The sequence below is a fragment of the Barbus barbus genome (genome assembly GCF_936440315.1).
Source record: "Barbus barbus genome assembly, chromosome: 26".
Taxonomy (NCBI): domain Eukaryota; kingdom Metazoa; phylum Chordata; class Actinopteri; order Cypriniformes; family Cyprinidae; genus Barbus; species Barbus barbus.
The window spans coordinates 24,802,999-24,816,944 of record NC_136754.1 but is presented as its reverse complement, the minus strand read 5'-3'; the positions used below and the strand labels follow the sequence as shown (position 1 = coordinate 24,816,944).

The following is a 13,946-nucleotide window of genomic DNA, read 5'->3' as shown; positions in this document are numbered from 1 at the left end:
GTTGTTAAGTTTAAGAATTGGGTAGGATTAAGGGTTTAGAATAAGGTCTTGCAGAATAAGACATTAATATGTGCCTTTTAAGAAATAATAAACAGCCAATATTCCAGTAATATTCATGTTTATAACCAACAAGTAAATAGTGAGAATTGGACACTAAAGTGTTAGCAATATTGTTATTAACTCACCAAAGTATTTAAAATGAGAAGGGTACATAAAAAGCAAGCATTTGAAGGTTATACTTTACATTTTGATGTTAAATCCACTATTGTATTGTGTATAAATGTTCTACAGTCTAAACACAGTATTACATTCAATTACATAAGAAGTAACAGTAATTAAATTACAGAAGAATAAGACTAGCTTACTTTACTATTTCAAGAAAAGTACTTCAATTACAGTAATTTGTTACACCCAACACTGCTTGTAATGCGTCACCCCCAACACTTGTCATGTTCATTAGTTAACGTGATTAACTTCACCATGTGGTTGCTTGACCACCTAAAAGGCTATATGACTTCATATATCCACTAAAAATAACCTTAGAACAAGGCTTAGAAAATTTAGTTATGAGAAACAGGGTTAGGGTTGATTGTGGATTTTTACATGTGATTGTATCCATAATTGCATAAATAAATTTGAGGCCACGGTATTTCACAGTTCACCAAAGTTTGAACTTTAGTAATATGTCCACTTGTGAAAGAATGTGGATGGATGAATATGTAGATGCTAAAAAATGCTAATGAAATTGAAAATGATCAGAGTTGCCATGGTGATGGTGATAAATCTCTTTCTTATCAAGGTTATCCAATACTTGCCTCCCTGCTGTCTCGGGAGTGTACAGAGTAATTGATCAATCCTAGACTAGATCTATTGATCAAAATTGGTGAACTCAAAGATTCATCGATTGTGCCAAAACACCCTCTGCAGACCATATGTCTCTGTCAACAAACTCACGAATGTTTGCTTCAGTTTCACTTGTAATTAAAAGGAGAGAATAATCATTAAGCCCTTTCGAACGCTTTACAAAGCAACAGGGCAAATGAAGCTTAGTGCAACTAAGCGTGTAGGACCTTTTTCCAAACATAAATTGAGTTATTAAAATCAATCCATTTGAGTTCTTCTACAAGTTACTTGCATTAAACTGAAAATTAGGACACACTTTATTTGAACAAACCATTAACTACGACTTTTGTCTCAATAAACTACTAATTTGCTGCTTATTAATAATTAGTAAGGTAGTTGTTAAGTTTAAAGATGTAGAATATGATCATGCAGAATATGTACTTTATAGTACTAATAAAGAGCTAATATGTGACCCAGGACCACAAAACCAGTCTTAAGTCGCTGGGGTATATTTGTAGCAATAGCCAAAAATACATTGTATGGGTCAAAATTATTGATTTTTCTTTTATGCCAAAAATCATTAGGACATTAAGTAAAGATCATGTTCCATGAAGATATTTTGTAAATTTACTTCTGTAAATATATCAAAACTTAATTTTTGATTATTAATATGCATTGCTATGAACTTCATTTGGACAACTTTAAAGGCGATTTTCTCTCTCTCTCTCTCTCTCTCTATATATATATATTATTTTTTCACCCGCAGATTCCAGATTTTCAAATAGTTGTATCTCAGCCAAATATTGTCCTATCCTAAAAACCATACATCAATGGAAAGCTTATTTACTCAGCTTTCAGATGTATAAATCTCAATTTCGAAAAATTGACCCTTATGACTGGTTTTGTGGTCCAGAGTCATGTTAATAATAGGCATGCTAATAAGCAACTATAGTTGATAGTGAGAACTGCTCCCTTTAATAAAGTGTTACTGAAATTTACAACTTGTGGTCCTGCAATGTCTTCAGGTACACAACATGATTCTGGAAATGTACACTACTCAATTATTATACACTTCAAAACTGTTTTATTTAAATTATTTTGTTTGTGATGTTTTATTTTGAACACCTGATTATACCACAACATTAAACATACTCAAAGGTGAAGTGAGTAACACTTCAAATGGTGAACATTAGGCAGCAAGTGAAGTCAGTTCTTGAATTTCACGTGTTGGGAGTGGGAAAAATGATCCTTACATTCATGTGGATGTTACTTTGACATGTACAACCTGCCGATTGTTGCAGACCACGTATTCCCCTTCATGGCAAAGGTGTTCCCTAATGGCAGTGCCCTCTTTCAGCAGAATAATGCACCCTGCCACAATGCAAAAATGGTTCAGGAATGGTTTGAGGAACATGACGAGGAACATTCTCCAAATTATCCCAACTGGAATCTGAATGAGCATTTTGTGCTAGACCAACAGATCCGATCCATGGAGGCCCCAACCTCAGAACTTGCAGGACTAAAAGGATCTGCTGCTAATGTCTCAGAACCAGATACCATAAGACACATTCAGAGGTCTTGTGGAGTCCAAACAAAGCCACTAGAAGGCAAGCTAGAAGGCAAACTATCATTTGAAGAATCCGTAATGAGGCTTGCATAGGGTGTGTGAAAGTTCTATAGTAAGTCAAGAACGGGCTGGTTACATAAGTATAGTTAATCATCCCTCGGCAGGAGTGAGTGGCAGCGCAGTAAGAGTCCATGCTTTGAGGGGGTGATGGTGTGGTCGCACCTACTCTTTCTTTCTGTTCATCTGCTCTCTCCATTCTGGCTCAGGCCTGGTGCCACAGACCTGCCGAGTGACAAACTTAACAAAGACCACAATAGAAACAATTAGTCACAGAGAAAGAAGAGACAGAGATCGTAGCTTGTGAAGCACGTTGTTTGAGGTCATTTGGAAACATGATGGAGAAAAAAAGCATCTGCGTAGTAATACAACACATTTACAGGCATAAACACGTGTGATTTTTCTTTTTTCATGGCACTCAAAAGGTCTTTCCATGTAATGACTATTGCACTATATTCCAAGTCAATGTCATTTACTTTATATAAGAACAGATGATTTTTTTCCTGACTTCATGCCATCATCTGGACTTTACTGGTCTGTTACTTCCTTGAGATCAGGAGCAGTCTATCAGTTCATTTTCTGATGTTTTTAATGCAGATTGTTCTACTTTTTTTAGTATTTCCATTTAGAAATTGCTAGCAAATTTCACAAATAATTATATAATAAAATTAACACATTGAATTAAACATGAAATTTTGAAGTAGAAAGACTGAAGTAGTATTAAACACACTCCAGCAATCTTTGCTTTACTTAAAACTTGGCCAAATAATGTTTACAGTGTATAGAGACTTTGTGCCATCATTCAAAGGTCTGGCTTTGTGTGACTATCCAATACCTACCATCTTGAGGAATTTCTTCCTTGCCACAGCCATCTTAGTCTTGCCGATTATTATAGCTACAAAAAAAAATCTTGATTACGGTTCAAGAAATAGAAGTGCTCAACCGTGCAGATGTCAGAAACATAGAGAGCTCTGCAATGTTTATGTCTGCTGTTCAGTGACCAAACAATTGCATAATCTTGTGCAATATTTTCATTTGTTTGTTTTCATGCAAAGATGTTAGAACATTGTTTATTGAACAGCTGCTTTGCTTTGTCCTATGCATTTAGATATATTTCACAATGGTAATGCACAACATTTTATGGGGGAGGGGTTTCATGTTTTTTGTCTGTTAGAGCACTGCTGTGCACATGAAGATGGCATGTGACTCATGGTTATCAGTAACGGTCCAATCACGCTGAGTAAGCCACTGAGAGCCAGCTGGAGAGGACAAGACAGGACACAAGTGCTCATTGACTCAGAGAGGGTGTGTGCACTGGTGCATCTCTGTCTGTCTGTGTACATACAGTGCAGGAGGTGTGATTGAAGCAGTGAGCTTCTTATGCAAATGCATGATGCTTCTTTATATGAGATATGGCACGCGTGAGAACACATTTGGTGAATATCATGGTCCCCACCTATGCTCTTTATAACATTAATGTCTAGTAAAAGTTAAGGTGATAGAAATGAAGATCATGCTGTTTTAATTCACCCTTTGAAATTTCACAGGTTAGCGCTTCCTCATGAGGGGTGTTGTTTTATGCAGTATAACAATCTTCATTAAGTAGTAGACCTATCTCTCATTCACAAATACCTGTGGTTGGTTGCATAAACTGCTTAGATTAAGATAATCATTTTTAATTGGTTTTAACCAGTTACATAAATATATAATATACATAATATAGTCTGATCTAATTTAAATCCAAAAAGTAAGACTGACTACCTCTTGACTAACTGCTAGTTGGTCAGACTAGTTCAATTTGTTGTAAACTCATATGAATGTCTGTTTTCTGTTGAGAAAAAAGAAGATATTCTGAAGCATGTTGGTAACCTTACAGAAGAAGATAGCCATTTACTTCAATAGTAAGGGGGGGAAAAAGTCAATGGCTACCATCAGCTGTTTGGTTACCAACATTCTTCAAAATAACTTCTTTTGCATTCAATAGAAGAAACAAGTTTGGAACATGTAAAGGGTGAGTAAACAAAGACAGAATTTTCATTTTTGGGTGAACTATCCCTTTAATTTAGTGACTAAATATGCAAATAGCCTCACTGATGTCCTTCAGTTTGATGAGGTGCTGAGAACTTAATTTTGAATCATTGATATTAGTGTCTAAGATCACAATGTGTGGAACTTTTGAGGTGCTTTATCACTCTGAATTGGTGCAATTGATTATATTTGTCTAGCTGATTTATGGGTAAAGAGAGACTTTAGGAGACTCTATTACTGTAGGATGAGCAGAATAACAATTTACACTGATGACAGTTTTGGCTCTTAATGTAGTGTGTTGCTATTCTTTGGCATTGATATTTACACTGTTTGTAATAGTTGTATGCTCTTCATCGTTGCTGCAATTATTTGATCTAAAATACAGTAAAACAGCAATATTGTGAACTATTATTACAATTTAAAATATCTGTTTTCTATTTGAAAATATTTTAAAATGTAATTTATTCTTGTGATGGAAAAAAGATCATTCCATTACATCACATCCTTCAGAAATCATAATAATATGCTTGTTTGGTGCTAAAGAAACATGTCTTATTTTCAATTTTGAAAAAAAAGTTGCTTAGCCTATTACTATGACAACAATTAAACTTTTTTTTTTGGAAACTATTTAAGAAAAATACCCTTACCATGAGTACACAGTTCATCATTAATTTCTTAGTCACTTTTTGATATTGGGCCACTTTGGATCAATCTGTCTTTGCATCTTTCTAAAGATACAGCTCACGTGCACGCGCACTCTCTCTCTCTCTGTCTTCCTCACGACGTATCCAGCCTCAGGTGAGAAAGCAGGGATGTAATGCATCTCTCACACATTTCTGTTTGTGTTCCCAGTCTTTAACTTCGTTTTCATTATAAACAAACAAAAACTTAGTTCAAGTGACGTTGTCATCAGTTCAAGGAATGATATAACGTCTTCATTGCAAAGTTAATTGACTTTCCCTGGAGCTGCGGGGAAGTTCATTTTTGTTTTTGGCGTCTCTTCTGCGCCGAGCAAGATTGCGCGTAAATCGCAGCGCGAGGCGCGCCCGGTGCTGTCGAGACTGGGCGTCAGAGCGCGGGTGGTCGCCACGGGCGTGCTGGGTGTTGTGATGGTGCTGGTGCTGGTGATTCTCATCCCCGTGCTGGTCAGCGCGGCGGGATCCGACCCGCGCTACGAGATGCTCGGCGCGTGCCGCATGGTGTGCGATCCGTACGGAACGAAGTCTCCATCATCAGCACCGACAGACAACCGCTTGGTTCAGTCCACACCAACTTTCATTCGTGCTCCGAAAGGAGAGCCAGGGCGCTCGGGACGGATCGGTCCGAGGGGTCAGCCGGGTCCGGCGGGTCCACCCGGACCTCCAGGTCCCCCCGGGGTCATAGGAGAACCGGGGCCACCAGGATTACCCGGTCCGCCCGGGGTCACCGGTGTTATAAGCGCGGAGACGTACAGCACCGTGCCCAGAATCGCATTCTACGCGGGACTCAAGAAGCAACACGAGGGTTACGAGGTGCTGAAGTTTGATGATGTGGTCACTAACTTGGGCAATCACTATGACCCCTCGAGCGGTAAATTCACCTGCTCCATCCCAGGGATCTACTTTTTCGTGTATCATGTATTAATGAGAGGTGGTGACGGGACCAGCATGTGGGCTGATCTGTGCAAGAATAACCAGGTAGCTCATAAATCCACCTGTCATAATTAATTTATTCATCAATCAATGAGTCAATCTATCAACTGATCCATAAGAAATCTTTTTTTTCTTATAATTTTGAATACTTATAAATTAAGAAATTATTCGTTTTTAAATAAAAAATGTCTTTAAATATTTTCTAATAATCAATACTTGTATATAATGAAAAATATTTTAAAAAGGTTAATGTGTTTTATTGTGTCCATTGTTTTTTATTATGCCAGTCTAGTTATATGCACCAACTGGAGACTGATTGAATATAGAATATTACACATTTGAATAAAACAATTTTTTTTTATTCATTTTGTTTTTATAGAATTATAATTACATTTTGTTTTGTTATTATACAAGTTCTGTATCACATATAATATTCTGATATTGCAAAAAGCCCGCATGTCCTCTTTATGACAATAGCACTTCAGAAATCAGAAATATTTTATTTAAAAAAAATGCCCACGTTCATGAAAAAAAAAAAAAAAAGTTGCCTTGTCTTCAGAAAATAATGCTAAATAGGGACAATTTTAAGGTGTCGTAATTAATATGGAGTCATAATGTGCAATTATTTCATGGGATTAATAAAGTATTTATTGTATTTAATACAAGTTCTAATCTTTTTCTTGCAGGTGCGTGCAAGTGCAATAGCGCAGGATGCAGATCAGAACTATGACTACGCCAGCAACAGTGTGATTTTACACCTGGAGCCTGGAGATGAGATCTACATTAAACTAGATGGAGGCAAAGCGCATGGGGGAAACAACAACAAATACAGCACGTTTTCAGGCTTCATGGTCTACGCTGATTAACGGCCGTGGCATGGACTGCACTTTCAAATGTACCTCATTTTGACATCAGTCACAAAGTTTAACCATCAAGCTTGTGACAACTCATCCGTGTCAAAGCGAAGGACAAAAACATCCGAACGTCCAGCTGAATTACTGAATGATCATACATCTCGAAGCATGTCAACACATCCTCTACACACAAATTAGTTTTTAGAAAAATCACTGTGATTTAGAAAAAAAATCTTACAGCGTAATACTGATGATTGTAGTATATTTATTGAGAGAAAACCCTTTGACATCATTCCATTCCATATGTGCCTACCTTACACTGACACATGGCTGTTCAGAAGAGGCTGTTACAGAGCACCCGCCATTAGCCCGGAAATATAGTTCAGATTACATTTCTTTAATAATTTCTCATTCTTCATACACAAATTGTCACATTCAAGCCACAGTTCTGTACCGTTTTATATAAATGTCCTCATTTAAAAATATTATCACCGTCTGGTATGTGCAGTGTGAATAAAATATATTGTATGATTTGCATGCGTGTAGAAATTTGCTATAAAACTAAAAGCTCTACATATATAGTGCAGTACAGCAATCAACAAATGCAACTATGAAATATCCTTGACTTGATTGCTTCAAGAATTTAGCTATTCCTGTAAAAGCACTAAACAATATACAACTGTAAAATGGTAGTCCTATATCTATAGATTAAAAAAGGAAGTCAGTTTGAAAAAAACTAATAATTAAAAGAAACGGGCAAGATTAATTAACATGCCATCTTTTTATAAGTAACTTATGGATGACTCTGCATGTTTGTTTTTTTTATATTACCTTGCTGTCACATGGGAACAGAGCACCTGACAATGTCATTATTCTACTAGAGGAGTCACTGTGAGCAGCCACCTGCTTCAGAGAAACTCATCTCTCTGTCCTACCCAATGACCTGTCAGAACGCATGCCTTCAAATTATCAGATGTGCTTTGAAACATCAGGCTTGCCAAAGAACAAATGTGTACAGCAAGCAGTCTTACTTTAGGCACACGGTCACATTCAATCACCTTAGTTCTAATAGTCAGTCACTGTCAAGGGGCAACTGTATGTTCAGCATTATTAAAGGAATGGTGAACCCAAAAATGAAAATGCTGTCATCATTTACTCACCCTCAAGTAGTTCCAAACCTGTATGAAATTCTTTGTTCTGCCGAACACAAAGGAAAATATTTTGAAGAAACTTTGTAACCAGGCTGTTTTGGGGCACCATTGACTTCCATAGTAGGAAAAAAAAATACTATGGAAGTCAATGGTGCCCCACAACTGCTCCGTTTCCCACATTCTTCAGAATATTTTGCTTTGTGTTCAGCAGAACAAAGACATTCATACAGGTTTGGAACTACTTGAGGGCGAGTAAATGATGACAGCATTTTCATTTTTGGGTGAACTATCCCTTTAACTCATTGGTCTCAAACTCAATTCCAGCTCCAAATCACACCTGCTTGGAAGTTTCTAGTGATCCTGAAGAGCTTGATTAGCTGGATCAGGTGTTTGATTAGGGTTGGGCCCTCCAGGAATTGAGTTTGAGACCAATGCTTTAACTGGTTGAGATGTTTGCAGCTACACAATACCAGAAAGAAAATTTTACAAACTATTAGAATGTGTGATTGCATGATTGCTAATTAGTAAGGATATCGTAAAGGAGATTTCATCAGACCTTTGAATACACTAGTACTGCTCCACGTTTCCATTATCTATGGCTTAATTGAGTTGAATTATTAGTCTAATTAATCATATTTTCTTTGGTAGTTTATCCAATTTAAGTAAAAAGCACCTATTTTCCATGACTCAGAGCCATGTTTTTATTTTACCCACTTTTTTGTGGTGAGAGAACTTTGATCACTGAAGACTGGTGAATATTTGATTTGAATATTCTGCTTAACACGTGAGCTATGGGTCCCAACTCTGCCATCTTACATAAAAGTTTTTCTTGGCATCAATGGTTCCATGAAGAAACCATTCCACTGCGCATATTCTTCACATTAAACAAAAAACTGTTCATTGAATGGTTCTTTGGGGAACCCAGAATGGCTCTTCTATCATGTTTCTATAAAAACCCTCTTATGAAACCTTTATTTTTAACAGTGCACATGAATTAACGCTCACCAAAGTAAGGATTTTAGCACCAAAATCAACAGTACATCAATGTTCCTAACAATTAAAATTAGAAATCAATTTTTGGTATGTTACCTCGAGGAAGAAAATCGAATTTTAAGGCAGTTGGTTTATTTAAATGTCAGCCATTGTTTAGGATTCTCTATCAGTATTTTGTCCACCTGGTTCTGAGTGATACCTCGAGACAGCATTTTGGGAACAATATTCTTCAGGATGTGGGAGAAGCCATGACCGCCGTACTTGGTCAGTCGGTGCTTGGTGTGGATATCATGGGCGATGAGGAGTCTGTCTTCATAACCTTCTCTGATCAGGAAAGCCAAGCTAGTGCAACAAGACAAAATTACTCTCAATGATCGGTTGACGACTTTATATAAATTGGAGAGTCTCAGGAAATATCTGCATTAATCAAATTGGCATGTTTATAGCATATAATCATTTACTGATTACCAGAAACAGAGGCAGATGTTTATGACCCATTTACTGTAATGTATTGGCTGCTATTCTTGCTGGACGCAGATACTCACGTCTGAACTCTCTGGCTGTCGCTGAGCATGTCAACATCAAGGTTGAACTGGTAATTCAGCACCTCTGTGCCAAAGAGGTCATATTCAAGGTAGCTCCCCATCTTTGCAAACTCCAGTAATTCTCGTGGATCAAATATGCTCCTATAAAGGAGACACACATTAGAATATTGAGTGCACTTTCAGATACAATGTTTTATGAATAAAAGACTGAAAGTGTTGTTGGATGACCATAGTATAGTTCGTTTATAGCCTATATTTAGCTTTTTACTTCTGGTGATTGTCATTAGGCTTCAGAATACATCAAATTTTTCCTATTTCTCCTTACCTGTCAAGATGAGACATGACTGTTTTGGAGATGTCTCCACCTGCTTCTTGGAGAATGCGGATGGCCGCCCCAGGAGCGGCTTTGTTCCGTCCGGGGTGGATGATAACTGGGCAGCCGAGCTGAGTCTGAGCGTGAGCGGTGGCTCGCAGAACCTTCTTCTCACTCTCTGTGATTGGCCAGCTTGTACCGATCTCTCCAATCACACCACAGCAGATATCTGTACCGTCTGCGCCATGGAGCACCTCATTGACAATGATATCAGTTAGCTTGAGGAAAAAAAGATGAGAATTTGAGAAATGGGAACAAATCATTTCCATCTGTTTCATCTACAATTTTAGAATGTATACTACTGCTCAAAAGTTCATAATAATTAAGATGTTTTTTTTTTTTTTTTTTTTAAGCTAGTTCTTTGAAGTTCACAAAGGCTGCATTTATTTCATAAAAAACTACAGAAAAAAAATTATATTGTTAAAATATTATTAGAATGTAAAATTACTGTTTTATATTTGAATATATTTTAAAATGTAATTTATTCCTGATGGAAAGCTGAATTTTCAGCATCATTACTCCAGTCTTCAGTGTCATGTGATCTTCAGAAATCATTCTAATATGCTGATTTGGTGCTCAAAAACATTTCTTATTATTATCAATGTTGAAAACAGTAATATTTTTGTGGAAACCGTGATACATTTGATTTTTCAGGATTCACTGATAAATAGCAAGTTCAAAAGAACAGCATTTATCTGAAATAGAAATCTTGGTAACACTTTATTTGAAGGATCTATTCTCGCTATAAACTAGTTGCTTATTGGCATGCATATTACGAGCATATTGGCTGTTTATTAGTTTTTATAAACTACATTTTAATGCATTATTCTGCATGACCATATTTTAGATCTGACCCCATACCTAAACCTAACAACTACCTTACTAACTATTAATAAGAAGCAGTTTTAGCTGTTTAATATGTCTGTAGAAACCGAGAAAAACTACCATTCCAAAGTGTGGGGTAAGATAAACGAAAAATAAATTTGTTAATTTATTCAACCATAATGCATTAAAGGGGTCATATGATGCGATTTCAAGTTTTCCTTTCTCTTTGGAGTGTTACAAGCTGTTTGTGCATAGATAAGATACCTACATTTGCAAAGACTAAAGTTTCAAACCCAAAGAGATATTCTTTATAAAAGTTAAGATTCATCCACGCCCTCCTAAAACGGCTCATTTAAACACCCCCACATGTCTATGTCACTGTGTGGGAAGATTTGCATAACTCCGCCCAAATGAATACGCAAAGAAAGAGGGCGTTTTTTCTCGCTGTAGTATTGTTGCTGCCGTCGGTGCCATGTCCTGGAGACACAGTGTTTTATTGTGAAAGCGTAACTACTTTGTTTGGGCTTCCAAAAGAGGACACGACAAGAAATCAGTGGGTAAGTTGTATTTACAACATTGTTCCAGAACAGTTCAACCCAAATATTAGAGCGTGTGCAGCGCATTTTATGTTTCTATAAAGTGGGGCAATTCCAACTTTGCAAGGACAGTCTGGCGCTTCTGACTCACAGCCTGTAAGTCCATTTTCATATTTAAAGAATTTGCCACTGACTATTCAAACGCGAGTTTTGAGCAGTGTAGAGTAGCGCTTGGTGTTTCTCCGATCACAAATGCAGACATGGTAATGTTTATGAAGCACGGTGCAACGCTACGCGTAAAAAGACAGCATAAGTCATTATAATCAGTAATTACGTCCTCACTGGATGCAACAAATGCCTCGTTTATAATGGGTTTTATTGTTTTGGTCTAGTTGCGCCGGGACACGGCATCACAATATGGTAAGATAACATTTCCCTAACATTTCCGTCACACGCTTGAGGTATTCGGCCAATCACAACGCACTGGATAGCTGGCCAATCAGAGCACACCTCGCTTCTCAGAACGAAGAGCTTTGTAAAAATCGACGCGTTTCAGAAAGGCGGCGCATAGAGGAGCAACAATAATGTACAGTATGTGGAAAATAATGTGTTTTTTTAACCTTAACCCACATAAACATTGCATAACACCAAATACACAAAATAATGTTCTTTTTAGCAACAGCATATGACCCCTTTAAACTGATCAAAAGTGACAGTAAAAATATTTATAATTCTTCAAATGATTTCTATTTCAAATAAATTGCCATCAAAGGAATAAATTACATTAAAAACAATTCTTATAATTGTAACAATATTATATTTCACAATATTACTGTTTTACTCTATTTTTCATCGAATACATGTAGCCCTGGTAAGCGTAAGAGACTTCTTTCAAATAAATAAAATAAATAAATATTCAAAACAGTGTAGCTACAACACCCACACAAACCTTCTCAACGGTCATTTTTCTTGTCTCATCAGAGTGGGTCACGTCCACATAGTACCCCGCTCCAGCTATGATATGCACACCCGTCTCTTTGGCCAGCTGTCGCAGAACGGGCAGATTTCGGGTGATGCCCGTGGTGGTGTTCTCCACAATGGATCCTCCTCCTGCTTTACGGTAACACAACAGCTCTTCCTTCACCGCCTCGATCTCTTGATTCAACAGCAGGTTCTCATTGTGACTGTACGGATTCTGCTGCAACCAGTGAAGATGTTTCATCTCAATGGGAGCTGCAGCAAGGCCCTCGTCTCCAGGTGATGGGGGAACATGGCTGCACTCAAACGTCATCGTAAGGTGTTCATGGGTCATGGTGCGGCCCAGCTGATCGGGCTCCATCAGACCCAGCACCGTCTGGACCTTACCGCTCTGTTCAGGCATGGTTCTGTGATCCTGTCCAACAAATAGTAACAGTGATTAAAATAAATAGGGTTGCTAAGCACTGTTTATGTTGCACTGGCAGCACAGATTTATGCAGTCTGTGATATTATCACAATCCATGCACACATAGTTGAAAGAATAAAAATTACTTAAATGTATTTTTTAACTTATCTCTCCATTTCTACTAAGAAAGAAATAATTGCATGCTTGAAGTAGAAGTGCATGCTTGGCTGGTGTAAAACTGTAGGCTGCTGTACAAATGACTAATCTTGGCTGTCTCATAAGAGATGTAAGTTAATGGGTTAGCCGCGCCTTGGTGGTTCGGACTTTGCGCTGATTGATAGAGTAATACAGACTGCCATTGAGTTCCAAATACGAATGCATAAGTAAATTCACTTGCAATGCATGCTAACAAGTTTGCATGCATTAAGATGCATGCTCGTGCCGTCGAGATTATTAACAGTATATCCGCGCAGCCGTATCACATCAAACAACAAGCATATATGACAACTACTGCACAGACTTCCTCAATAACAATCGTTTACAAAGTTCCTCACAACAGGCTATAAGCATGCAGTGTTACTAGCTGTTATTTTTAAATCACACAACGTGATGCAGTTAGTGATTTATAATAAACAATAAAGGATAAAGTGAAAAACAAGACCTGCAGGCAAGTTCAGCCGGAGCAACAATGTCTCGCGATTTTATGTGTATATCGCGAGACTTGATGTTACCTCTATCTCTACAGAGTTAAACACAGTGTTCAAAACGAAATAATGAAATGAATAAATAATCAAATGTTTACGAACGAATGCAGTACCTCTAATTCGAAGATGTGGGTAAATGTAGACAGTTCGCCTGTTTTTAAACTTTGAGTCGCTTTTGCCACGCCCCTTTCTGTTCACTGACGTCTGTGAGAGGTGTATTTTATTATATAAGGGCTCTTTGTGGAAAATACATCCTCACTCAAGTGAGTGCCCTAAGCAAATAAAGCCTGTTATTATGAAACAGAACATTTGGAAACTATGTATCACTATGAAGCTGAAAATCCAGTAGGCTTCTATTTTTGTGATGTTTTTATGTAATGTTTAAACAATAATTGCTGTGTTTCCATGAGAGTCCATAGTGGGAAAACAGCTTAGAACAGCATATCAGGTTTAAC

General features: G+C 37.4%; 2 protein-coding genes across 3 annotated transcripts; one reads left to right on the top strand and one right to left on the bottom strand.

The window, feature by feature from the left end:
• Positions 1–5,583: 5,583 nt before the first annotated feature.
• On the top strand, positions 5,584–6,992 carry LOC306846032 (complement C1q-like protein 3; the record flags this gene model as incomplete). Its single annotated transcript, XM_079379103.1, has 2 exons — positions 5,584–6,171; positions 6,813–6,992. Exons 1-2 carry the CDS (start codon positions 5,605–5,607, stop codon positions 6,990–6,992), a joined length of 747 nt encoding a protein of 248 aa, XP_079235229.1. The 5' UTR covers positions 5,584–5,604.
• Positions 6,993–7,226: 234 nt separating this feature from the next.
• On the bottom strand, positions 7,227–13,684 carry LOC306846031 (N-acetyltaurine hydrolase-like). 2 transcript variants are annotated; one of them, XM_079379102.1, is made up of 5 exons: positions 13,605–13,684; positions 12,353–12,796; positions 9,995–10,260; positions 9,670–9,810; positions 7,227–9,466 (listed from the first exon to the last, which is right to left on the bottom strand). In XM_079379102.1, exons 2-5 carry the CDS (start codon positions 12,782–12,784, stop codon positions 9,256–9,258), a joined length of 1,050 nt encoding a protein of 349 aa, XP_079235228.1. In that variant the 5' UTR covers positions 12,785–12,796; positions 13,605–13,684; the 3' UTR covers positions 7,227–9,255. The 2 variants fall into 2 exon arrangements, with proteins under 2 accessions (XP_079235228.1, XP_079235227.1); XM_079379101.1 differs by having other exon boundaries at positions 13,449–13,621.
• Positions 13,685–13,946: the final 262 nt, after the last annotated feature.